Source organism: Nesoenas mayeri (genome assembly GCF_963082525.1).
Source record: "Nesoenas mayeri genome assembly, chromosome: 24".
Lineage (NCBI taxonomy): Eukaryota > Metazoa > Chordata > Aves > Columbiformes > Columbidae > Nesoenas > Nesoenas mayeri.
In genome coordinates this window covers 7,026,123-7,050,872 of record NC_137546.1, presented here as the reverse complement: position 1 = coordinate 7,050,872, position 24,750 = coordinate 7,026,123, and the positions used below count along the sequence as shown (strand labels likewise).

Here is a 24,750-nt window from a genome sequence, read left to right as displayed (position 1 = left end):
CTCAGGTCATCTTGGGCTGAGCTATGGAGGGGACTCTTTTCTCTGCCCAGCCCAGCCGGGGTGACCAGCCTGTCCCCTGTGGGGCTCACGGGGGAATTTGGGGGAGGAGGGGGATGCTGTGGCTGTCCTGCCAACCCATGGCTGGCTCTGCTCCTGGTCCCCACTCTTCTTCTGGGGCTGCTGGGGGAGAACTCAGCTTGTGTCCCAACCCGGCACAGCCCTGGGGTCCCATCAAGCCCCCATCGCCAGCCCAGTGTGGGAAGGGGAAGGGGAAGAGGAAGGGGAAGGGGAAGGAGAAGGGAAGGGGCTGGGGAAAGGAAAGCAGGCAGCCACGGAGCCAGCAGCCCCACAGAGACGGCGGCTGAGGAACACCACATGATTAACGACAGTGGGGAGCGCAGGGCCGGGCACACATCAACACCGGCTGGAGAAACAGCTGCCGAGGTACCGGTCCTCCCCAAATCCTGCTGTTACGCAGACAAAGAGGAGACGCAGCCTCTCCCTCCTGCGCGCTCCCTCCAGCTCGGCCTGCCGCTCCGTCTGCGCTCTCCTGCCGCTCCGTCTCCGCCCCTGGCCCCGCTGGTCGGGCTGCAGGAACCCTGAGACGTGCAAAGGGCCCGTCCATCGGCTGGGCTGGCAGTGGGAGCAGGGACCCCCGAGAAACTGCGGCTGCAGAGCAAAGCGCCGCACGGGGCTGGGTCTGCTCGGGAAAAAAAACCAACAGGCTGAGATGGAAAAGCTGACATGAATCATTTTGGCTTTCTGGTGTTGCTACGAGTGCTTCTCTTGGGTGTCATAAAACACCCGTCTTCCCTTCGGGGCGGGGATCAGCCCGGCTGCCTTCCCACCCCGCGCTGCAGCAGCACCGCCGTGCTGCCCCCGGCCCCAGCCCTGGCCCTGCTGCCAGGGGGACACTTGGTCACACCGAGCTCAGTGGGCAGAGCCGTTCAGTGGGTCACTGAGGAGCAGCTCAGAGCACAGGTATTAAATAACAACCCAGCACACCAGGAAGCTTCACATGTGAGCAGCCCAGCCAGCAGCAGCAGACATGGTGCCCTCTCTGCGGGGACCGTCCAACCTGCAGTCCCGACCCAGCGCGGCCAAAGACTGTTCATCCCCCTCTCTGGTGTGTCCAACTCCTCACCACCAGCACTTTCCCCATCCTTGTTTGGTGCCCCCAGCCACCCACACCGACATCAGAAGAGGAGACACAGCAATGCCCACTGACATATCTAGAACTGATCTCAGCGAAGCCCCCGCTCTGCTCGGCGCGTGCCGATGGTATCAAACCTGTAATGGGATTTTGATGTTCAGGCAGGACAGTGGGGAGAAGAGCCCGTGGTTTGCTCTGTGCATGGTGGAGCCACAGGTTCAACATGCAGCTCTCAGGACCTCATTTCTCTCCCAGTAACCCCACGGCTCCTTCCCCTCCCTCCCCAAGCCCAGGTTGACTTTCCTTCCCCTGTACCTTCGGCACAACTGAGGAGGAGCACGGAGAGGGGTCTGGGCACGGTGCTTTAAGGGTGGGTGGCACAGAGGCGCTGTGTCGTAGGACCACACTGGCTCCGTGGAGCTCCTGGAGTCCGCTTAGAACATGTACAGGGCAGCAAACCTCTGGCTGCTGAGAGAGCTCCAGGGTCAGGCCTGGCCTGGGCTGGGAAGGTGAGTCTGGCCCGGAACAGCCTGTGACCACATCCCACTCTGGGCTGCTTGCACCTCACCAGGAAAATGCTGCAGACAACTTGCTCCCTCCCACAGTATCACCTTGGGATGCCTGCACCCCTGCTCCTCTCACCCCACACGCATTTCAGTTCATGACAAGGCACAGGGCACAAACTGAAGTGAAAACAGCCCTAGTATTTTGGGAGGTGACTGAAGACACCACAGCTACAGACACGTGTGTCCCTCCAAGACCTGCAGAGCATGGAGGGCACCAGGACAAGCTGGCAGCACTGAACCCCATGGCTCTGAGGACGCAGAGGTAACACAGAGTCTCTGCAATGGATGGTTGTGCCCAGGGCAGGAATGGAGGAGCTGGGGAAGGAGTCAGCGTCCACACACACGCTGCACTCCCGGCTCCGTGTGCTGCTCTCCCACCCCTGCCCAAGGAGGCATCTCATGGAAACCCCAGCTGCACATCCCGACTGGCAGCACCGGCACAGCCCACGGGCAGCAAGGTGAGCGCGCAGAGCGAGACCGACGGCGAGCGGTTACCTCTGCAGACAGTCCCGTTCTCCACTGACTCGTAGCCCGCCCGGCACATGCAGCGGCCGATGGGCACCAGCCACTCGCCATCCCCATTGCAATACAGCTTGATGGGCACGTCCACCTCCTCCGCGTTGCTGATGCATGTTCCCCGGGCTGCCACCAGCGAGGTGCTCTCTGCTCCCGAGAGGGTTTCTTGGAAGACAGCCCCATTCTGGATCACGCGGGGACACTTGCGGTAGAAGACGCGGACGGCAATTAAGGACATGCAGCCTCCATAGTCCTGGAAGGCCAGGTAGAAGCCATTCTTGGAGACAGGCCCAAAACTGCGCACCTCAGTGTTAATCTTCATCACTCGTCCACCCAGGTCCACTTGCGAGAAGCTCTCGTCAGCAGCGATTGTGTCCACCTTCATCCAAGGATTCTCCATCCAGTTAGGAAAAGTCTTGGTGGCCGAGTCAAAGTCTGACTCAAAATAGTAAAGGTTAAAAGTCTCCTTACAGGAGCCTGGGACATTCGGGATGCTGCTGCAGTCCCGGACAGAAAACTTCATCTCCACGTGGATGCGGTGCGCTCCTCGCCTCCGGATGTACTTGGTCCGGAGCCAGTTGTTTTGGCTGGATTCAAAGACGTTGCACACCTGGTAGGTGCGAATCGTGTTCATGTTCTCGTCGTACCCGCTCACCTCTTCCCACTGCAGACAGGACACACAAAGTCAAGGGGCTGCATCGAACCCATGCTCCCCCCCATCTCAGATACTCCCAGCCCCATCGTGTGCCAAGCGGGCAGGCTCTGCCCACACCAGCCGCCCCACACTGTGCCCCACACCATGGCCACCCCATCACAGCAGCAGCCCTATGGGCGCCCAGCACTTCACACAGCTCCAGCACCTCCTGCACAGCCCACACCCACACACCTCCACACTCCGCACCGGACAGGCTCCGTGCCATGGGGACGAGGTGGCACGAGCCCTCGGCAGAGCTCGGGGCCATCTCGGCGCCAGCAGCACCGCGCTCCCTGCCTGATTTCTGCTAAAGAATCTCTGCGGGGTGGCCGGGCACGGGGGGGCAGGACCCTCCCCTGCAGCAGCAATGACCTCAGCAGGGGCTCTCGCCCGTGGGCTGCACCGCTCTGCGGAGCCTTCGGCAAAGCAACAGGATGCTGTTAGCAGACCTTCCCCACCGGTGCTGCTACGGTTATAGATGTGGCAGACAGGATCTGCTTTCTCAGAAGTGCTTAAAGCAGCCATAAACCCTCCCGGCTGGAGGAACAGGCCAGTAGCAGCAGGAAGACGCTGGGCTGGGCCCCGCTGGTTCAGCCTTGGGCCCCTCATGCCAAGAGAGACCTTGAGGTGCTGGAGCGAGTGGAGAGAAGGGAATGGAGCTGGTGAGAGGCTGGAGCACAAATGTGATGGAGCGGCTGAGGGACCTGGGGGTTCAGCTGGAGAACAGGAGCTGAGGGGAGACCTTCTGATCTCTGAACTGCCTGAAAGGAGCTTGGAGCCAGGGGGGTCGGGCTCTGCTCCCCAGGAACAAGCGCCAGGAGCAGAGGAAACGGCCTCAAGTTGCGCCAGGGGAGGTTGAGGTTGGATGTGGGAACAATTTCTTCCCCAAAGGGCTGTGGGGCATTGGAACAGGCTGCCCAGGGCAGTGCTGGAGTCACCATCCCTGGAGGGCTGGACAGACGGACATGAGGTTCTCAGGACATGGGGCAGTGCTAGATTTAGGTTATGGTTGGACTTCATGATCAAAATGATGCTATGGTGACCCTTGTCCCTGCCCCTTCAAGAGCCAATATGCTTTGCGGTCCTTCCTGCAGGTGTGCACAGGTCCCAGTCCTGGCTGTCTCAAACTGGACCTGTGGGATGTCCTGTGAGCTCTGGCACAACAGTAACATCCTTCTCAGAGAGAAGCTTAATGTGACATACTGCTCCATGGGAAGCTCAGCCCAGCTCCCCACAGCCGACCAACACCTGACTGGGGGGAATCTCTGCAGAGCTCGGGGCTGTTGTGACACCTCCTGGTCCTGTCCTGCTCCCTGCCCTTTCCCCGGGCTGACTTTTTCCAAATCCTTCAGTGCTTTTATTGTCTCCATCCTTTGTGGGACGGGGAGACTTCAGGGCAGGTGATGAACCAGGCAACGGCAGAGCTGCAGCCTGCAACCGGCCACCACTCACCACCGTGAGCACAGATGGGGAAGGGTCTTATTGGGGAGGAGAACCTTTCAGTTGGCTCAGCAGAGCGTCCTCCCCAGCCCAGACCTTTCTGGAGGGCAGAGCATCCCTGTGCTGTCCCCTCCCCACCCGCGGCACCTCGTGATGCCGGCGGCACAGACCGGGGTCCAGCCAGCGTGTCCACGGCCCTGGCCAGCTGGAACGGCTTCTCATGCACTTGTTCATAAACCTGCTCAAGCGGAAGCCGAGCTGTTTCCCATGGACCTGAACCTCTGAGCACAACCCTGCAAGCGGGTCTGCGAGACCCCGGGCAGGGCGGCAGCATCACCAGCACATCCAGCCCAGACCCAGCACCAGCGCCAGGACCGAGCCCTGCGCAGGCTGAGCACCCCCAGCCCCTTGGACTGCAAACGGCCTCACAGGGGCAGCCAGGACTGCAGAGGGAGGCTCACGAGATGGAAGACAGATTGCTCCTCGCATATCAAGGCTAACAGCCCAACAGAAGGCTGTCAGGGAAGATTCCCAAACAGCTCCAACCGCTTCTGACTGGCAGTGGTTGCAAACCTGCTGCCATGGCAGGGGGAGGAGGAAAGCAGCCTTGCAAAACGCAGGGGAAGCATTTGTTTTATTTTCCAAAAATAAATGTGTTGTGGTAGTGGAAAATTGAAGGATCTCCCCGTTTTTTAGGGCACCAGTTGGGAGGGGAATGAAAGAATCGAGGACAAGGCACAGGGAAGCAATTCCTTCCCCTGCCCTGGCCCTGATGTGGCTCCCCCCGCCTGGACCGCTCTGGACACCCACTCTGGAACAGCGCGTCACCCACCAGGACCCAGGGGTGCCCGGGACCTGCCCACCCCCACCCACAGCTGCACAGCCCCGGGGAGGGCTCAGGACCAGGCTGAACAGCTCAGCCTGGCCGGGCAGGAGCAGCACGTGGTGGTACCTGGGGATGAACAGCAGGGCACAGGCAGACCTACGAGCAGCATGGGAGCTCTATGGCAAGGGAAAAAGCAACTGGTTGGGCTTCCAGCTCATTAATAATCACCAAAGAGCAATAAATAAACAGCAGAAGCATCCAGCAGCTTGTTTTTTCCAGGTGATGCTGGCTGCACCCAGCCTTGCCAGCACCAAGCCACCCATGGGTGGGATGCTCTGCCCTGTCCTGCCCGTGGGCACACGGCCATGCGGGGAGCAGCGGTGAAGGCACCGCGGCATCAGCACTCACGATGTGCACAGCGCAGGGCACGACGTGTGCCGTGTCCCCCCGGGGACCTGCACAGAGGTGGGGATAGGAGGCGATTCCCACCAGCAACGTTGGGGCTGCACTGGAGTTTCCAGACAAGCATCTCCATCCCGCTGGGGGCCCTGGGAGCACCCCGGGGTCAGGCCCAGGACCCCCAGCACCCTCTCGCATGCCCGCAGTGCTCGGGGGGCTCCCGAGCCCCCTTTTCTCAGCTGAGAGAAAAAGTCACCCCCGTGCACCAGCCCCTGCGCTTCCTCGATGCTTAATTAGAAGCCTCTCCCTTTCTCCTCGCTCTCTAATTAACATGCCAGGAGCTCAAAAGAAGAAGGCAGCACAATAATACGGGGAGACGGCTTCCAGCAGGCCCAGGCCTCATTACCGCGGGGCTGGGGAGCCGGGAGCAAGGCGTGCTTTACATATGGAAACACCGCAAACAAGAAAGGCTGGGCCAGGAGAGAAAAAGACTTGACCTGTGCTCCCTCCTATTGTGCGCCCGTCATCCCCCCTCGGCGGCCAGGCCAGCGCTGGCGGGGCCGCGGCTGCGGGCGGGCGCGGGGCTTTATCATGGTGATGGGGACGGTGCTGGCAGCGCCCGTGCCCCAGCGCGGCGGGCCTGCTCGGGAACCGGGTTTAATCTCCTCAACAGAGGCTTTTCTTGGCCATTTATGTTCTTCTGCCAAGTCGGCTCAGGGAGGGGACTTGCTGTCAGCGCCAAGGTGAGGTCTGGAGAAACATCTTCATCCGGGGTGATGGAGGGGAGGATGGAGGGGAGGGTGGAGCTGAGCTGCAACCTCTGCACAAGGCGATGGGGAGCATCTCCAGGCTTTGTCTGGGCTGGATCGGGCCACCCAAGCCCCGGGGAGCAGGCTGGGGATGTCGGGCGCCACAGTCAGAGCCGGCGGGATGCTCTGAAGCGCCTCGATGCCCACGCAGACCCCGTGGGCCATGGAGGTGGCTGGGGCGGCGGAGGGGAGGGTGGGGGTGCAAAGGTGCGCTGCCTTGTTTCAGCTCTTCTTTAAAGGAGCTTGTTCTAGGTGGTCTTGGGATGCGGCTCAGGGAACTCTTGGCACAAGAGAGACAGTCACTGCTGAGCCAGCAAATGTCCCTCCATGAGATGCCAGGGATGCTGGACAGTCATTTCAGGGCTGTGGGTGCAGCCTCACAGGCCAAAGCCTCCACATCCTTTTCTGCTGCAAGTGACAGGCAATGGGATAACACCTGAAACACTGGGGACTAATGGCAGTGGCCTTGGCATTTCATTACTTCCTCTCCCCGATTTTTAACTGGCTGCAGGCCAGCTTTATGGAAGGTATGATTTTCCAAACATCATGTTGGCCTGATGCGTGAGGTGAGAGTTACACCCAACCAGCCTTCAGGTTTTTTTTTTTGAAGCATAACCTCCTAGAAAACTACTGGAAACCTCAACTGTCATTCTCTTTTGTGCTCTTCCCACTAGACCTTTTCACGTGGCCAAGGCACTTTGCTTCAGCACGTGACTTGTTGAGCCATCCCACCTGCACTCACGTGTGGCAGGAGACCCCAGGTTGGGCTCTGGGTAAAGTGACCGGGTAACTCACCCCCGAGGGAGGATGCACTGTCCAGCCCAGCTCTGCCGTTGCCGTTGTGGAGTCCATCAGCGTCTCTGCGGGAGGAAGGACAAACAAGGAGTCAATGGCCGCCGAGTCAACACCGCGAAGCTGGCAAAGGGGAAGGGGGTGGAGAGGAGACAGAACCGGGCCACAGCCACCGAGCCCGCACTGCGCCGTGCCGTGGCCAGATCTCGGCCGTCACCCCTCTCCACCAGATCGGCTGCCCCATCCATTGCCCATTCCTCCTCTCCTGCAGTGCAGAGGGATGTGCTCTTCCACCTACCAGCCCAGATGGACTTTCCTCCTCAAAATCCAGGACCAGGTACCACAGCGCAGAGCAGCTCTGCTGCTGAGAAACCCTGAGAGGGTTTCCTCCGGCATCTCCCAGTTTCTTTTGCAAAAGCAGGGTATTTTTTAACAGCGTTTTGCATGGTAGGCAGAATCCTTGGTGATGCGGTAGCACACGGGAAGGAACAGCACTTTTGGGACTTAAAAGTACTAAAAAATTAAACCAACACTAAAGCAGGTTTTCCAGGCAATTTAGGTTGAAATAGGTCAGGCGATGCTACCGCTGACCAGCACGGAGCGGAGAAAGTCTCCCTAAGCCACAGGGGCAGCAAAGTCTCCTTGTCCTGTCTACAGCTCATCACGCTTCCAGCACTGAAGTTTTTTGCATCCCAAATAGCTATAAGTTGGCCTAACTAAACTGATGCCATGAGAAGGGATGCTCAGGTTATGGTGCTGCAATACTTGGGCTAATGTCGGTAGGTGTTCCCCATGCAACGCGGCAATGGGCCCGACTGCCCCATCAGAAACACATTGGACAGACACTTCCATGGGTGCAACTGTCCTTCCTCCAGGTCTGTGGTCGCACGCTCGTTACAACACGGATTTTTCTGCACTGTGCTCAATGCTGATGTTGTAAGAAAATAGGCCAATGTTCCAGTGTTTAGGAAACGGGGTTTAGAAATTGCACCCAAAGGTTTCAGCACACCAAGGCTGCGCTTGGGAAGAGCATGGCAGGAGCTTGTGGGACAGACGGCACAGGGCAGCGCGCAGCCCGTGGTCCTGTGGCTGAGACCAGGGTGATGCCCACGAAAGAAATTACATCCCTCTGCTCTGCAGAGAGAATGTGAACCTGCCCTGATGTCAGCACTGCACTCGGGATGCCAGCTGCTGGAAAGCATCCATCACCACACACGCGAGACACAAACACTAAATCAAGCTTGCAGCTTCACTTTCCCTGCCCTCCGAATGCTGTCCAGCTTTAGGGCTCCGCAGCTCTCAAGACAAATCACAGAATCCCAGAAGCCCAGGCTGGTTGGGCTGCAGGAGCTCTGCAGATCCCCAGCCCAGCCCTGCCAGTGCAGGTCACAGAGCAGATCACACAGGATCCCAGGGGGTTTGAATGTCTCAGAGCAGGAGACTCCACACCCGCTCTGGGCAGCCTGGGCCAGGCTCTGGCACCTCCCAGCAAACAAGTTTCTGCGCATGTCCAGATGGAGCCTCCTGTGCTTCAGTCTGTGCCCGTTGCCCCTCACCCTGGCGTTGGGCACCACTGAACAGAGTCTGGTCCATCCTCTGACACCCACCCTGAGATATTGATCCATTGATCAGACTCCTCTCAGCTTCTCTTCTCCAACTCAACAGCCCCAGCTCTCTCAGTGTCTCCTCATCACAAAGATGCTCCAGAGCCCTCAACATCTTTGTAGCTCTCGCTGGACTCTCTCCAGTAATTCCTTGTCCTTCTGAAACTGGGGAGCCCAGATCTGGCCCCAGTTGTGCAGATGGGGCCTCCCCAGGGCAGAGCAGAGGGGGAGGAACAACCTCCCTGACCTGCTGCTCACACTGTTCCTCACACACCCCAGGTCCCATTGGCCTCTTGGCCACACGGGCACATTGGTGACTCACGGTCAAAAGCAGCTTATGCACAAGATGCACCCCACCCTGTGCAGCCCAGGGAGAACATTCAACCTGCAGAACCCCAGTGCTGTCGAGATCCTCAGCCACCCTCCTATAACCCAACAAGCGGTACCAGTTCCCATGGCCACAAGGATGGAGAGTTAGTGGTTGTAACCGTGTCCCGCTGCACCGCACCACCGAAAAAACAAACATCCTGCCCCAAATCCCCAGAAAGCATCTCCCCCTTCTCCACTTCCACTGCACTGAACAAAATCAAAGGAGGACAAGCTCGGCCTTGAGCAGGCCCGTCACCGAAGAGACAAGCCTGGCTGAGCACCGGCCGCGGTGCAGCACGTGGGCTCCCCGTCCCATCCGCAACCCGAAAAGCGCCTCGGCACAGCGCTCCCTGCACCTACCGCTGGCACTAAATCATTTTCAACCCGTGGGCTGTTCGATCCTCCTGGTTACAGCCAGCGGTTTCCAGTTCACAGGAAACCAGGATTTCAAACTTTGGTTCTATTCCAAAAGTAAAAAGCAAAAATAGTTCTGTTCAGATTTTCCCACTAGGAAGAGCTCTGGAAAACAGCTCGTCCAGAAAGTTGTCATTCGGATTTATGAAATTCCTTTTTTAACTGAATACTTGTTTACATAGTTCCATAATGGTGTTTATTTTATCAGAGTATCTGGCTTTTTCATTAAAACACCAGTGGCACTTTGATCTGGAAGGAAAACACCATTTTTCACCCAGTGCCAGCTAGAAGCTTGGAAAAAAGACTTAAAATTGTTACTTTATCTCAACTATCAATGACAGGGATGCGTTGTAAGGATATTAACAGCAGTGACTATCATGTAAAAGAAGATATACTATAAAACAGTACAAATAATTCCCCAAATAAAGATAATATTTTGAAGCATTTTGCAATTTTAGAAATCTTTTATTTAAGGGGAACTCGATGCAATGTCAATAATGTTCTGCAGAGCCCCACGGCCCGACCCTCGGCTGCAGAGCCACCCGTCCCCTTGGAGATGAACACCCGTCCCCTTGGAGATGAACACCCGTCCCCTTGGAGATGAACACCCATCCCTTTGGAGATGAACACCCGTCCCCTTGGAGATGAACACTCATCCCTTTGGAGATGAACACCCATCCCCTTGGAGATGAACACCCATCCCCTTGGAGATGAACACCCATCTCAGCCGGCCCAGGGACACCTCGTTGTGACAGAAGACAAGGAGGAGTAGAAATTCAGAGGTTTTAAGCAGGTTTTTCCAATGGTCAATTATCTTCTCATTAAAAAAGATCCTCCGTTAATTTAAGTCTGAATTTACGCTATTCATCTGCCAGCTATTAGATTTCCTTTTACTTGTACAAAGACTCTGCTATCCAAAGCCTCCTTCCCCTGTTGTGGTGCTTAAGGATGGCAAATGAATCATCTCCAGGATAACTAAATTAGCTGAGCTTCTTTATTCTTCCAGCCTAAAACAGGTTCCTTGCTTTGAGGCTCCTGTTTGTCAACCTGCTTTGTACCAGGTGGACCCCACGACTGTGATCCCCATTGCCCACAGGTGTAGCATCCCAGTGCGCCCCTTTTTGAACACCTTTTCTACCAAATCGCTGCCCTATCTGCAGGCCATCTGGAGATGGGTTGGTACAACAGCACTTTGCGGTATTGCCTGAATTACAGAAAATGGTGAATAACTGGTCCCCGTGAACCAGAGTGAACCTGGCTGGTCGCAGTGACCGCAAAAGCGGGTGTGAATCCAGGATGGGTTTCAATGGTGGGGATGGGTTTGCTCCACCATTCCACGATGGTTGACTTCAAAACATCTTCTTGCTCAAATACCGACCTGACACGGAGTTTTCGTGCCTGTCCACCCAGCCAGGATCAGCCCTCACCCCCCACCCGCGGCGAGGAGGCCACGGGGTCCTCCAGGGACGTTCCCTGTCTCACCCCTGAGAAGTTTCTTTCTTCCACACAAAGGAAGCACATGAATCCATTTCTCCACCAAACAAAATCAGGAGTGATGTCCAATGAACCAACAGATCCCTCATCTACAGGGGCTTCTCTCTGCCACCCTCCCAGGCTCGGATCTGCTCACATCTCCACACGGGCACCATGGTGGGAGGACGGCCAAGCCCTGCTCTGACATCCCATCCTGAAAGTGCCAGCGCAGAGGCCGAACCAGGAAGGTTTAAGACAGCAAGACAAGGCCCCACCACCTGCCTCAGCCGTGCAAGAGAGGTTGAGGTTTCCCTGGGGTCCATTCCTCCTTCAGCTGATGGGGTTTTATTGCCACAAAGGGACTGCGGGAGCTCATCAGAGAGGAGTTTGCGAGATGATTGGTCATGGTCTGCAAGGATCTACACCAGGAGAAAGCAGCAGCAAATGGAGCTCCTTAACCCGTGAGGGAAACTGCAGCTACAGCTTTGCCTGTGGGCTGAACCCAGTAAGACATGTGGAAAACAAGATTCAATTTCACTAGGGGGTTGATGGCCCCTGAAGAGCCAACAGATGCAGATCTGGCACCGTTTGCATCCTTCCCCGCGGCAGGTGAGCCAGGAGCTGGAGCAGCACGTGTGGCAGGTCTGCTTGGTTCCCTGTGCCCACCGAGTACGATAACCGAGCAGACACTCACGGACATCTCCGAGTGGATGGGTGACGCCAGGCACCACGACACCAGTGACAGGGTCTGCTACAGGAGCAAAGCCCACGCAGGGCGGGACAGGCCCCAGGGAATGGGAACCCCCATCTCCAGAGGCAGCTCCGCCACCCGCAGCCGCTCCACAGGGTTGTCCTCAGTGTGATCAGCCCCCAGCAACGTGTGTGTCCACGGTGACCTGCGGTCAGCTGCCATGGCCAGACCCCCAGACCCCCAGCAGGTGTCCTGGTGCTACCTGTGGCTGCCCCGTGCTGACACCCTGCTCCGGGCACCCAACGGGACCAACCCCTGCACTGGGGACGACAAGCACAGACCTATTTCCAGATGGGCAACTCCAAACCCAACTGTTAGCGCCCTGCCAGCCACGGAAAGGAGAAGATGCCTCGCACCTTCACAACCAGCAAACTTGGCAGCTTTGCTCACTGTCACAGCCAACGTTTGCACTATACCATCCTGCCAATGTGGTGATGCCAAGTAATGGGATGAGGGTTTGGTGCCTCAGCAGCCCCAAAAAGACCCCCCTAACATCCCGGACAGAGCAACCCCCGGCAGTGACGGTGACGACACGGAGCAGGGCGCGTGGGAGCGGCAGCGGCGGGTGCCTGGCCGCTGGCCCATCGCTGGTGGCTGCCGATAGCTGCAGCTCAGTGAAATGCTCTCTCTGGAGCAGCGTTTTCTCAATATTGTTGTTTGTGTTCTTCCCTCCCGCGTGTTTATCTGCAGATTCACATGCTACCCATGGCATTATAAATAAATCTGCAGCTGCTTGAAACCAGCAGACGCAACTCTGGCCCGCTTCCCACCAGAAACCGCGCTGCTCCCCGCGGGACCGTTAGGAGATAAGTGCCTGTCCTTTTCACTTTGAAGATGCTTTCAATAAGCAACTTTCTGGCAGTGCCGGGGCCCACTGCCGCACGGCTGCCTGTGCCGAGGGCGCCAGGGCTCCGGCTGGAGCACTTTGCACCTATGGACGGATCATCACCACCAAACCACCACCTCCAGGTGCTCAACAGCTATACTAAGGTGCTGTGCAGGTGATGATCTGCCGTGACAATGATCCTGCGCTTCTGCGTGGTCTTCTCGCTGCTCCACATGTGGGATCACAGAATCACAGAATGTCAGTGGTTGGAAGGGCCCTGGAAAGCTCATCCAGTGCAATCCCCCCATGGAGCAGGAACACCCAGATGAGGTTACACAGGAAGGTGTCCAGGCGAGTTGGAATGTCTGCACAGAAGGAGACTCCACAACCCCCCTGGGCAGCCTGGGCCAGGCTCTGACACCCTCACCCCAACAAGTTGCTTCTCATATTTAAGTGGAACCTCCTGTGTTCCAGTTTGCACCCATTGCCTCTTGTCCTGTCACTGGTTGTCACCAGAAGAGCCTGGCTCCATCCTCCTGACACTGCCCCTTTCCATATTGATCCCCAGCAATGAGTCCCCCCTCAGTGTCCTCTTGTCCAGCTCCAGAGCCCCAGCTCCCTCAGCCTTTCCTCACACGGGAGATGCTCCACTCCCTGCAGCATCTTGGTGGCTGCGCTGGACTCTCTCCAGCAGTTCCCTGTCCTGCTGGAACTGAGGGGCCACAGCTGGACACAAGATTCCAGGTGTGGTCTCCCCAGGGCAGAGCAGAGGGGCAGGAGAACCTCTCTGACCTACTGACCACCCCCTTCTAACCCACCCCAGGTCCCATTGGCTTCCTGGCCACAAGGGCCCAGTGCTGGCTCATGGTCACCCTGCTGTCCCCAGGACCCCCAGGTCCCTTTCCCCTACGCTGCTCTCTAACAGGTCATTCTCCAACTTACACTGGAACCTGGGGTTGTTCCTGCCCAGATTCAAGACTCTACACTTGCCCTTGTTCTACTTCATGGGATGGGGGTGAGGATCTCAGCTGCACCAACTTTTCCCATCTGGCCAGGTCAGGACTGGGACTGGTGAGCAGAGCTGGGAGTGAGGGACACGACTGGGATGTGGTAGAGTGACAGGGCTGGGGATGGAGGGTGACAGCACTGAGGGACAGTGGCAGCGAGGCGGGAGGGGCGAGGGGAGCCGTGTGCATTGAGACACACTTCTCCGTGTCCGGAAAATAACTTCCATGGAGTTTTGCCAATTTAGACCAATTTAGAGTATCTGGCCCTGAATTTCTCAGAAGTCCTGGCAAGTCCTTCACATTCACAGGCTCCAAACTCATCCAGATGAAGAAACAGCTGGACAAAAAAAATAGCCCCACAGATAGCTGGAGCCTCCACCCTCATTTTTCCACCCACAACGTTTTCCCTTCCCCTTCCACTTCTCAGGCCAACTCCTCCCTCTGGGTAGGGAAATTGCCAGCGTTTTAATCCTGGTATAATGTTATTAACACTGAGAGCAAACTTCTAGGTTGACCCAGGGTTGCACCAGCTGGGGCCAGCGCTGGACGTGCAAAGCGGGCAAGAAGTTGCCCAGACCGCTCCGACGGGCTGGAAACAAAGCCATCCCAAGGCAGACACAGAGACTGTGACCTGTCACCGTCCCCCAGCCGTGCCCCCATGCCCACCTGATGCACCACACCGGGCCGGACCCGGATGGAGGGACCCGGTGGGCGAGACGGGGACCCGGCCAGAGCCGCTGGACCAGCTCCTTGGTGCAGGCACCAGAGCTCCCGAAACCGCCTTTCCAGGCTGGTTCCAGGCACAGGCACCGCACGCCCGAGCAGGGGGGCGGCTAATGAGAAACCCGCCTGTCCCCCACCCTGAGGAGCCCTTGCTGCAGATCTATTTACCCTTCCAGAAGTTGAAAGGCCCCTCTCTGCCTCCTGTGCTTTACTGGAGCCTTATTATAATATTTTTGCCAGTGAGAGCTTAGAGGGGCTGAGCAAACCCAGTGGCCCTTCTCCACAGCCCCGAGTTTGCTTTGCCTGGCCCGTGGCCAGCGGAACAAACTGAAACCCAATCCCCCCCGGCCGACCCGCTGGCGCAGGAACAGCACACTGCATTGTGAGCTGGCGGCTACAGGATATTTTGGATACTTCACTCAGGGATCCACTTAAACTCCAAGAGGGAGAGTGATTGATAGGGAGCGAGAAGAGGCAGTTGACTGAGGTGGGAAGGGGACCAGCATCCCCCCCTGCACTCAGAGCCATAAAGGCCACCCCAAGGGCACCATCTCCTGCCAGCGGTCCCAGTGCTGTGGACCCAGATCAGTCAACCCTCTTCCCTGGGAAATTAGGTCCAGTCAGACTCAGAGACCTAAGAATAAGGGTGATGTCCAGCATCTCCAGCACCCAGAGCATCTCTGATCTGTGAGCCAGCCCCCCAGGCTCATAGTCCTGGGGGCCAGCAGGGCATGGAGCACTGAGACCTGACCCCAGGGATAAAACATGGCACTGGGAAGGGAAAGATGTCACCACTTTCGGGGAGCTACGGAGCCTTTCTGGCCCCTCAGTTCACCAGGATGCCACTCAAGCCCACCTGCAAGCCCTGAGAACCAGGAGCCAGCCCCAGAGCACACGAGGGGACCAGAGGACGGTGCTGGGAGCTGGTGGGGCTCAGCAGTGCCCACTTAGATGCCTTCACCCGTCTACTGGGTGATGCTCAGCTGCTTGTGACACTTGGAGACAAGGCTGGTGTCACACAAGGGACGTGTCCCAGGTGTCCTGCCCTCAGCACAGCAGCTCAGCAGCCGCTCTGGAAACTCCCCTCGCGTTTTTCCGCACCTGACCAGGGGGCTGCCGTGAGCTGGGCTACGCTGCCCCATCCTCACCTGGATCCCTCCCTTCCCCTGATCCCCCACATCCCATCTGACCACATGCATCACTGGGCCAGACCTGAAGGGACAAAGCCAGGACTGAGGCTGCTGTGCAGAAAGGGGGGACACTGAGGCCCTGGGCTCCCAGCCCTTGCCAGACTGGGCACTGAGGAAGGCAGGTCTGGGAGCGGAGCTGCACCTCGCTGCCGGGCACAGGGACGATGGGGACAACGGGGAAGCCGGGGACAAGCACCATCATGACCCAGAGCCAGTGCACCAGGAGGAGCTTCACAGCTCCACTGCACAGCCCCTCTCCTCCCTCCTCCGAGCCTGCTGGGCGCCACAGGCAATGCCTTGCATGGTGCTGGCTGCTCCGACGCTGGAAGGCTCAAAACCAAAGGAAAAGCCCAACTCAGCAGCCCCAGGGTCCTGCAAGTCACCCAAGCATGTGTCCTGCTTCCTAAGCACCCAACTGACCACCAGCCCGCCCAAGCACCGTCACTGCCAGGCTTGTCCCCCTCATTGCCTGGCGGGGAGGGGACGGCCCAGCTCTGGCTCTCAGCTGAGAGGGATTGGGGCTGGGAATTCAGATTTCGTGACCTTTCAGCCTGGGGCCTCCGCTGAAGAAGCACATTAGGCTGGACGTGAGGGGGGACCATGCTCCATTGTGCTGCCACATCACCCCCAGTCCCCGCTGCAGATGCGTCCTCTGGCCCCACAGGTCAGCAGAAACAGGATAACCCCACCAGAGACCCCCAAAAGCTGCTCCAGCAGCACCCGGGAGCCAGGGCCCTTGCTGGCAGCATCTGTCCCAAAGGGAGCCGGGACGTGTAGGTGGTCCGAGTTCAGCCGAGGGCAGGCTGCCGAGACAATGCAGATGCTAAATGCCAGCGAGCAGGGGCCCTCCCGCTGCTGCCGGGAATGCGGTAGCCACACAGAGAAGACACAGATGCAGACGTTTAACAGCCATTGCTACTGTCAGCGCTAATGACTGGGTCCCTGCAGTGGCGTCGGCCCTATTGTCTTCGAGATACCTTGCAGGAGGGAATCCCAGGGTTAAGCCAGTGTCCTCAGCTGCATCCCAGCCCCTCAGAACAGGCTCAGCAAAGACTAAATGCCCCACTGAGCCACCTCGCAGGAGGACGTCCCTCCTGACAGCCACAGGGGTGCTCCGGGAGGCTGGAGGCCCCATGCCCACGAGCTCCTTCCGAAGATGCTCCAGCCCTGAAGGACCAGCAGCCTCCACCATGCGCTGCCCCGGTCCAGCACAGCCACCATATGGGGCTGACCCCGCGGCACAGACGGACACACAGCATCACCGCTGGAGCCCAAACATGGGGCCACTACCATCGGAGTGCAGCAGAAGATGCCCCATACAGCTCCTAGTTGCAGCATCTGGGGGAAAAAGTTGCTTTATAACATAATAACCTGCTCTCATCACTGTGCCCTGGGGCCAAAGGGTGCCAGGTGGAATGCTCAGGGGGCAGGCTTGCACTGCTTAGTCCCCCTCGATACTCTAGACCCACTCCCCTGTATCCCAGACACAGCATTCTGTGTCCCCAGACCCACTTTTCTGTATCCCTGGACACAGGGGCAAGGCAACCTGAGGAGATTTGGAATGCAGCAGGAAGCCTGGAGGCCGCAGAGCACCACCGGGTCAGGGAGCACATGCTTGGCTCTCACACAACATCCATCCCTTTTCCCCACTAACCCCTGCCCATCATTCAATGTAATGAACATCAAGGTGACCAGGACGGGTGACATAAGTCTAGGCATGGGTTTGGGCCTGCCCCCTGGGGCCAGTGCCACCGGCCACCCCAGCTGGAGCGGGAAGCGGCGCTGCAGTGCACTGAGCGCCCATCCCACCTCCCGGCACCGCTGGCACTAAACGAGCTTTTGTCACCCCGCGTGGTGGCACGGGCTGCAAGCAACTTGTTCCCAGCAGGCTCCAAAGCCCCGCTCAGCATCCCAATTGAGCTATCCTTAATGGGCTTCAATTTTAATTTGCTTTTATTGGAAAACACAGATGGTGACCCCCTCTTTCCCCCCGCCCGAACGTATACAGGGTAATAACATTTACGGGGGAAAGATATTATCTGCAAACACAGCCAAAGCTCCAGCAAGAGCCCCCCCACCATGCAGCGACGCGCAGCTGTGCCGCACAGCCCTATGCCTGGCTCGTAAAGGCCACCCGGAGCCACCGGGGCCACGGAGGGAGGCAAGACCAGGGTCCGGCAAAGTAGCAACAGAGACCAGGGCCAGCCCCGGTGCAGCCGGGCCAGCCTGGCAGATGATCCTGATTAACTTCTTCTGTCACTGGGTCTTTGCAAAGCAATGTGGGGAGATGCCTGGAGTGGGGAGATGACCAAAGCTGCTGCTCAGGACTGGGGGGCTGCACTGGGGTAACTCCTCCACGACTCAGTGCCTGCCTGCAGCCTGATGGCTGCTCCGAGCATCCCTGGCTCCGGCCCCTGCAGCAGGGTGGTGTCGGCTCGGGGGGCTGCGGGAGGTGATGGTAGCGCAGGGACAGGCACCACGGCACAGGGCACAGCAGTCCCAGCCAGCCGGGGCAGGGTGCCCAGCACACAGCAAGCATCGAGCAGCCCTCGACTTTCCATCTGCACCCGGACACCCAAACGCTGGTGCCTGTGGATGCTCCCGGACCCCATTGCACAGCTCCCAGCACCGCGCGCGCAGAGCACGTGGCTGAGCGAGGATGCGCTCCCTGCGCCGCGCGTCTGGCTCCCTGCATCTACCTGACAGCCAAGTGTATCCTGCTTTTCACTGTTTGTACTGACAAGCTGTAAATTTGCTTCTGGTTGGCAGCTCTGAGCAGGAACGGCTCGGGAGGAACCGCAGGACCAGCTGCAGGCGTGTTTCTGCCAAGCCGCAGAGGGCTGCCCCGTGCCCGGGGCTGGTCGTGGCAGCCGGGGGGCCGGATCGGGCTCCTCGCCATGGGAAGTGTCTCCCTGGGAGAGACGCAGGAAATCCCAAAATCCCTACATGGAGATTAACTTCCTTCTAGCAGCTCCCGAGGCCAGAGCATCCGCTGCCGCCCTCCCTTCGGTATCTCTGGGGCGTTCGCTCTCATCCATGTGAGGATCGCAAACCCTGTGTCCCCTCCAGGCCCCCCCGCTACAGATAAAGCCACGGCAGAGCCGGCAGCTGCGGGCAGTGGGTATTTTTATCAAACTGCAAACGTTTCCCTCCTTGGGAAAACCCCATCTTCAAAACCTCAGCGTGGAGAAGGCTTCCTCCTTCACAGCTGGGTAAGTCATTACACACTAACAGAACCTCCCCGGGCAGCAGGCTGAATCAAGGGGATGCTCCACTGGGGGATGCTGCAGTGCTCCTGCTCACCGGTGGTTCTGCCCAGGGAAGGGATGTGCTCCAACCAGCCAGCCAGACACTCATCCATGCACTCATCCATCCACCCATCTGTCTATCTGTCCATCCAGCCAGCCACCCATCTGTCCATCCAGCCATCCACCCACCCACCTATCCAGCCAGCCAGCCATCCATCTGTCCATCCATCCACCCATCTGTCCACCCACCCATCCATCCATCCATCTATCCATCTGTCCATCCATCCACCCATCCTTCCATCCATCCATCCATCTGTCCATCCAGCCATCCACCCACCCATCTATCCATCCATCCGTCCATCCATCCATCCATCCATCCATCCACTCAATCATACACCCATCTACCCATCTATGCATCCATCCATCCATCCATCCATCCATCCATCCATCCATCTATCCATCTATCCATCTGTCCATCCATCCATCCATCCACACATCCATCCATCCATCCATCCATCCATCCATCCATCCATCTATCCATCCATCTATCCATCCATCTATCCATCCACCCACCCACCCGCCCACCCCAGTACTGCCCGTCAAGCAGCAGCCAGCCAGCTGCCCCCCGCTGGGAAAGAGCACCCCTGCAGCAGGCAGGATGGGCTGTGGGACCACAAGGAGACACAAATCCCTTTGGGGCTGAATCGGGTGTGCCTCCCACCTGCAGCACAGCAGAGCTGCCCCCGCCTGCCAGGGCTGCAGGACGAGCTGGGGCAGCGGGGACATGACAGCAGGGGGGAGACCCTCACTGGGACGTGTCTGCAGGTCTGCGCATCAGCCTGGAGAATGCGACAGCAGCGTCTAAGCCGGATCTGTTACTCACAGGGCTGGCAGGGAATACACGCCGGGGTCCAGGCTGCCACGGGGATGGGGTCCTGGAGATCCCAGCGCTTGTGAGGACTCATTTCCATCACAAAACGAATAGAGCTGATGTGCGTAATCACAGAGCAAACCCCGTTGTGAGAGCTGAAGACAAGGGCAGCAGTAACCCAAGGACGCGCCGGTGCGCGGGAAGGGACAACCATGATCTTGGTACCCGAATGCGGGAAGAGGCTTTTGCACCCACCAAAAAGAAACATGCCCAGAGGTAGAAAAGGGGCAACTTCCAGAAGTTGAAAGGGATTATTAGCAAAAATTGATTAGGGGGACATGTAAACAAAAACAATGGAGAGTAATTACAGCTAGCTTTAAAAGGCTTTGCCAAAATCTCATAAATCTGCGATCATAAAAGGAGGCGTCTCTAGCTAAAAATTATCTTGGCTTTGCATAAAAGAAAAAAATCACAGTAAAAGTAAACATATTGTATAAATTAAAACTGGGGGAAGTTGGCAGCAGTAAATTAGCAGTTATAAGATGCAGACAGTTGCGAAAGGATGTATCAATGAAAAACTGACTGCCAGCAAACAGTAAAAAAGAGAGAAAAGAGACATTTTTAAATACACCGAAAGCAAACACAGCCAGAGCTGTGGAAAGGCGAGTCCACGGGGCTGCTCAGCGTGAAGTCAGGCGGCAACGGCAAACGCACGGCGCAGAAACAAGGGCCAGGCCAACAGGGACCAGCAGACGCGGCGGCTCCAGGCTGAGCCTCGGCTGCAGACGGGGACCAGCCGGGACCAGGGGACCGAGAGCCACGGACACCTGAGACGCCCCCTCGCCAGCAGCGCCCCCGCCACGAGCATCCGCACCCCTGCCCCAGCCAGGAGCGAGGGACGGGCGGTGTCGGGGCCACGAGTGGGAAACATCCCCAAGACAACCACTTGCTCCCAAGCAGCTCCTTCGTGTGGTCAGCAGAGCCCTGCAGGGACAGGACTCTGCTCTCCCCTTCCGACACCATTTGCCGTGCACCGAGCAGGGATGGTGCAGTCCGAGGACAGGGAATGATTTTGTAGCATCCCACAGGGTTGGTGGAAAGGAGCTCAGGGTCTTGGACTAGCCCCATCCCCACCATGAGACTGGGGCAGCCGGGGCTTTGCCCAGCGGAGCCCGGGAGAGCTCCAGGGATGGGGACGTGGCAGCGCGGGCCCGCGGCAGAGCCCCGCAGAGGTGTCCGGCCTCCCCGCAAGCCTGCCTGGGCCAGGAGGACGCCCAAAGCCCGTGGTGCAGGCGCTGCCTGCAGAGAGGCCACGGTGGCTCTACAGGTCCTGCTGCAGGATCCATCCTGGCCCCCTGGGCACGACCCGACCAGCAAACCCCAGAGCAGGAACAACCCAGCGGCTCTGCAAGCGCTGCGGCCGTCGCCCGGGCCCAGCCAACATCTCGGCAGGAGGCAAAGCAGAGAGAGGCCCCGGGCGCTGGCTGAGCAGCCAGGACACAGGACAACGTGGCAAGTGTCGGGCAGGGCAGATCCAGCGCCAACAGCCCTCCGGGTGATAAAGCCAGGTGGTTCTGCCCCGTGCTCCCCTCGCCACGCTGTTACATCCTTGTTTTGTGCCTCAGTTGCATTAAGAGGTGTAGCAATGGGGACAGACCTCGAGCAAGCTTTGAGGATAAAAGCAGCAGAGGTATCAGCGTGGATGCTGGCCGGACGTGGCTGGGGGTTCATGGCTCCTCTGTATCCCTGTGCGTGGCCGGTGCCACCCCAGCCAGCATGGATGCTGCATGGCTCCTGCGCGCTGCAGGACGGGCCAACGCGGGCCATGGGGACTGTCCCGCTGGCGGCAGGCGAGGCGGGAAGGACAGGCCACTGCCACCGTGCTCCTGCAGCGGGAAGGTCCCTGGCTCGCTGCCTTTTCCCGCTGTGGATGAAAGTCTCCTGCCGCAATGGGCGGCTCCTCCAGAGCGTGTCTGTGCAAGGAGAAGGTATCACATCAACCCCACTGACTGGCAGGGAAACTGAGGCAGGGAGCACTGCCATGAGATGCTCCAAGGAGAGGCTGGAAGCATGAAGGACCCCTTGCCCACGGGTTTGGCTTGGCACTGATCAGCACAACCCGACCCTCCCAGCACACGACACTGAAGTGACACCGGGGTGACCAGCACTACCTGTGCAGACACGCGCTCAGCAGCAAACTCACCCACAGGCACCCATGGACCCTGCAGGGAAGACGTGTCCTCAGGACCCACTGTGTCTGCACCCTGTCCCCATCGCCCCAGATCCCCACTGCTGTTGGCACAGCTGCAGGGTGGGGAGCACGGAAGGACCCACCCACGGCATCCCCGCTGCCTCCTCACGCCCACAACCACCCTGCCGAGAAAAGCGCCAGCCCTGCGTCCTCCAAGCAAAGAGGCAAACACCTGGAGCTCTGCAGGGTTCAGGGTTTGCTGTCTCACCCTCATAAAAGTACAATACCACACTCCCAAAAATGTAGTGTACATGGTGACCAAGGCGTTATCTGACAGTCTCCTCAGCCTTGACACGGGAAATCACGCGAAAAGTCTTGTGCGGGGAATGCACCATCCCCCAAATTCCTGACTCAGCATGAAACAGCCTTTATAAATCAATGCCTGCAGGAGGAAAACACGTGAGGGAGCAAGTTCATCCTCCCCTTGCTGCTGCACTCCTGATGATCACTGAATCCCACCAATGTGGTGAGAAGCAATCTCTGGATGCTATGAGTCCCATCTCCTGCTCAGGGGACCTACGGGATGTTATTGATCACCCAGGGACACACCCAGGAGCACTAGAAGAGGGCTCTGCTCTTCTCCCACTTCCCAGTGCTGTGCTCGGTCCTCGGTCATCACAGAACCTTCTCACCCACCTGCAAAGCCCTTCAGGAGGTGCAGCTACCTGAGAACATCCAGGCACATCTTGCTGCCACCAGACAAGGGCCTGGGCCAGCGGCCGTGACGGCCGAGCCCTGGGAAACGTGCAGCACCCTGATCGCTGCCGGGGCCGCTGGAGCAATGAGCTGTTGGCTCTGGGATGCACGGGGTGTTCGGGGTGGGCACAACCTCAGCAGGTCTGCGTGTAGCCTGGAGTGAGGGTGGCCACAGAAATGTCCTCCGGAGCAGAGCACAAGCCCACACACGCAGCTTCTTGCGTGGCCAGCACGTCCCCTCCAGAGCGGCTGGGACCACAGCACAGCCCAGCAAGCCTGACGAGCCACCGGTGCCACGGAGAGCGCAGCGGCTGCGGTGTCACCACAGCCCAGACGTGACCCTGTCCCCAGGGGGGCTGTCACAAGCAGGAGGTGAGCACAGCCCAGGGCTCGGCAGCAGCACCGCTGCTCCGAACGGGGTCACGGGAGCAAATGCAGCTGGTGTGACCCCAGCAGGTTCCCTGCCCCAGGAGAGGCGTCCAACACGGGGCAGAGCGGCTGAGGCCGTGAGAGCGTCGCTGCCGCGGTTGATGGGCTGACACCACGAGCAGCCTCGCAGGGCACCAGGGATCTGCCCACCCCGCTGGAAACCCTCCCCTGGAACCGCCTGGTGGCTGCAGAGTCCCTCGTGCCATAACACACACCTGCCTGCTCACCAAGAACACCTGGGGCATGGATGCTGCTCTCCTAGCTGCTCACCCCAAATGCACAAGGCTGAAAACCTGAAAACCACGTCCTGGTGGGCAGCAAGGGAGGGACCACCAGGTCCCAGCCCTGCCAGGAGCACGTCCACGCTCCATCGCACCCCAGCAGCCCACACAGTGGGAAACATCTCCTTGGAGTGAAAAATACCTCCTCGATTTGCAGGAGGCACCTCTCTGGCCCGCAGAGGACGCAGAGCTCCTCCGCTTCTCCTGATTTATCCTGCCCGGGGAGCTGAGGCGCTGGGGCTGCCCCTCAGCACCGTCACCGGTGGGACACAGGGGGCTGCCGGCCCCAGGAACCCGCTCACACTGCCAGTGATTTATAGACGAATAAAAACCTGTTGGTTGAGTCTTTGCTTACTCAATCCTGGAGAAAATAATTAACTCTCGATGCAGTTCTGCCTCACGGGATGTCGATTTAAAGAACTTGGTCAAAATGTCCCTAAGGCTGCCCTGCTCCAAGTACAGGCAGAAGCAAATGGTAATATTCCCCATATCCCCAGCTGCATACACACCCATTTGTCCCTGTGCCATGATGTCCCCAGGTCGGGACTCATCCCCAGGCAGATCTCATCTGCTTGCAAAAGCAAAAGCTGGGAGAGTCGGCAAGGAGCAAACCCTGCACCGGGGAGCCTGGGACAGGAGCCACGGAGGGACGGGGGAAGAGGGGGGCATCCCTGTGGGACCGGCCATGCCAGACGGGGAGGTGACAGCTGCTGATCCCCAGCTGGTTTCCACCCCAGAGGAGTGTGAACCAAGACAATGGGACCTTCAGTGCCTTTCACCTCTGGTAGCTTTTTTCCTTCAGATGCTGCAGATTTGCCCGACAGGATCGCTCACATGAAGAAGCCCTCAAAAGCAGAAATGCTGCATTGCAGAGGCACAGGTGACAGGAGAGGGCACCCAAAAGGCTCGGCCACCACCCAACATGTGGCTCCTGTGTGGTGGGCTGGGGTGATGTGCTGGGAGCAGGGCGCTGACCATGTTCGCTACAGGGATGGCGAAGGCTTCAGATGACTGCTCAGTGCCGGAGGGCAGCATCGGCTTTGGCTGCCCCCTAAAAAAAGGGTTTTTTTCTGCTCCCCACAGAGCAGGGGAACATCAGATCCTGGAAAACACTACAGTGAGTGCTCCAAGTGAATGCATGAGCAAAACCGATACCCTTTTGCCCCTCCCCAGCCCGAGGGGACCCCCAGCCCTACTGGTCACTGTCTGCAGCAGGGCTGGTTGTCACAGCCTCGGCAGCAGGTGTCCAACAGCGAGGACGGGTGAACAAAGGACAGTTCACGGCTCCATCGATCGGGAGGTCAGATGGGTGAAGCACGAACATCTGGTGCGACACTGCCCAGAGCCGGCCAACGGGCTTCCCTGGGTTTATTTAGACAAGGCCGAGTCTTTCAGAGGGAAGCATCTATTATCGCTGATAAG

The 24,750-nt window shown here is 58.5% G+C and overlaps 1 protein-coding gene across 1 annotated transcript in view; it reads right to left on the bottom strand.

Moving 5' to 3' along the window:
• The window catches only part of EPHB2 (EPH receptor B2), a gene marked incomplete at both ends in the record, with an annotated part of 141,769 nt that overhangs the window by 91,790 nt on the left and 25,229 nt on the right, over positions 1 to 24,750 (bottom strand). Inside the window, 2 exons of the mRNA XM_080358691.1 lie at positions 2,215 to 2,899; positions 7,199 to 7,263. Of these exons, the coding sequence (XP_080214817.1) occupies positions 2,215 to 2,899; positions 7,199 to 7,263 (750 nt within the window). The remainder of the gene's footprint in view (positions 1 to 2,214; positions 2,900 to 7,198; positions 7,264 to 24,750) is intronic.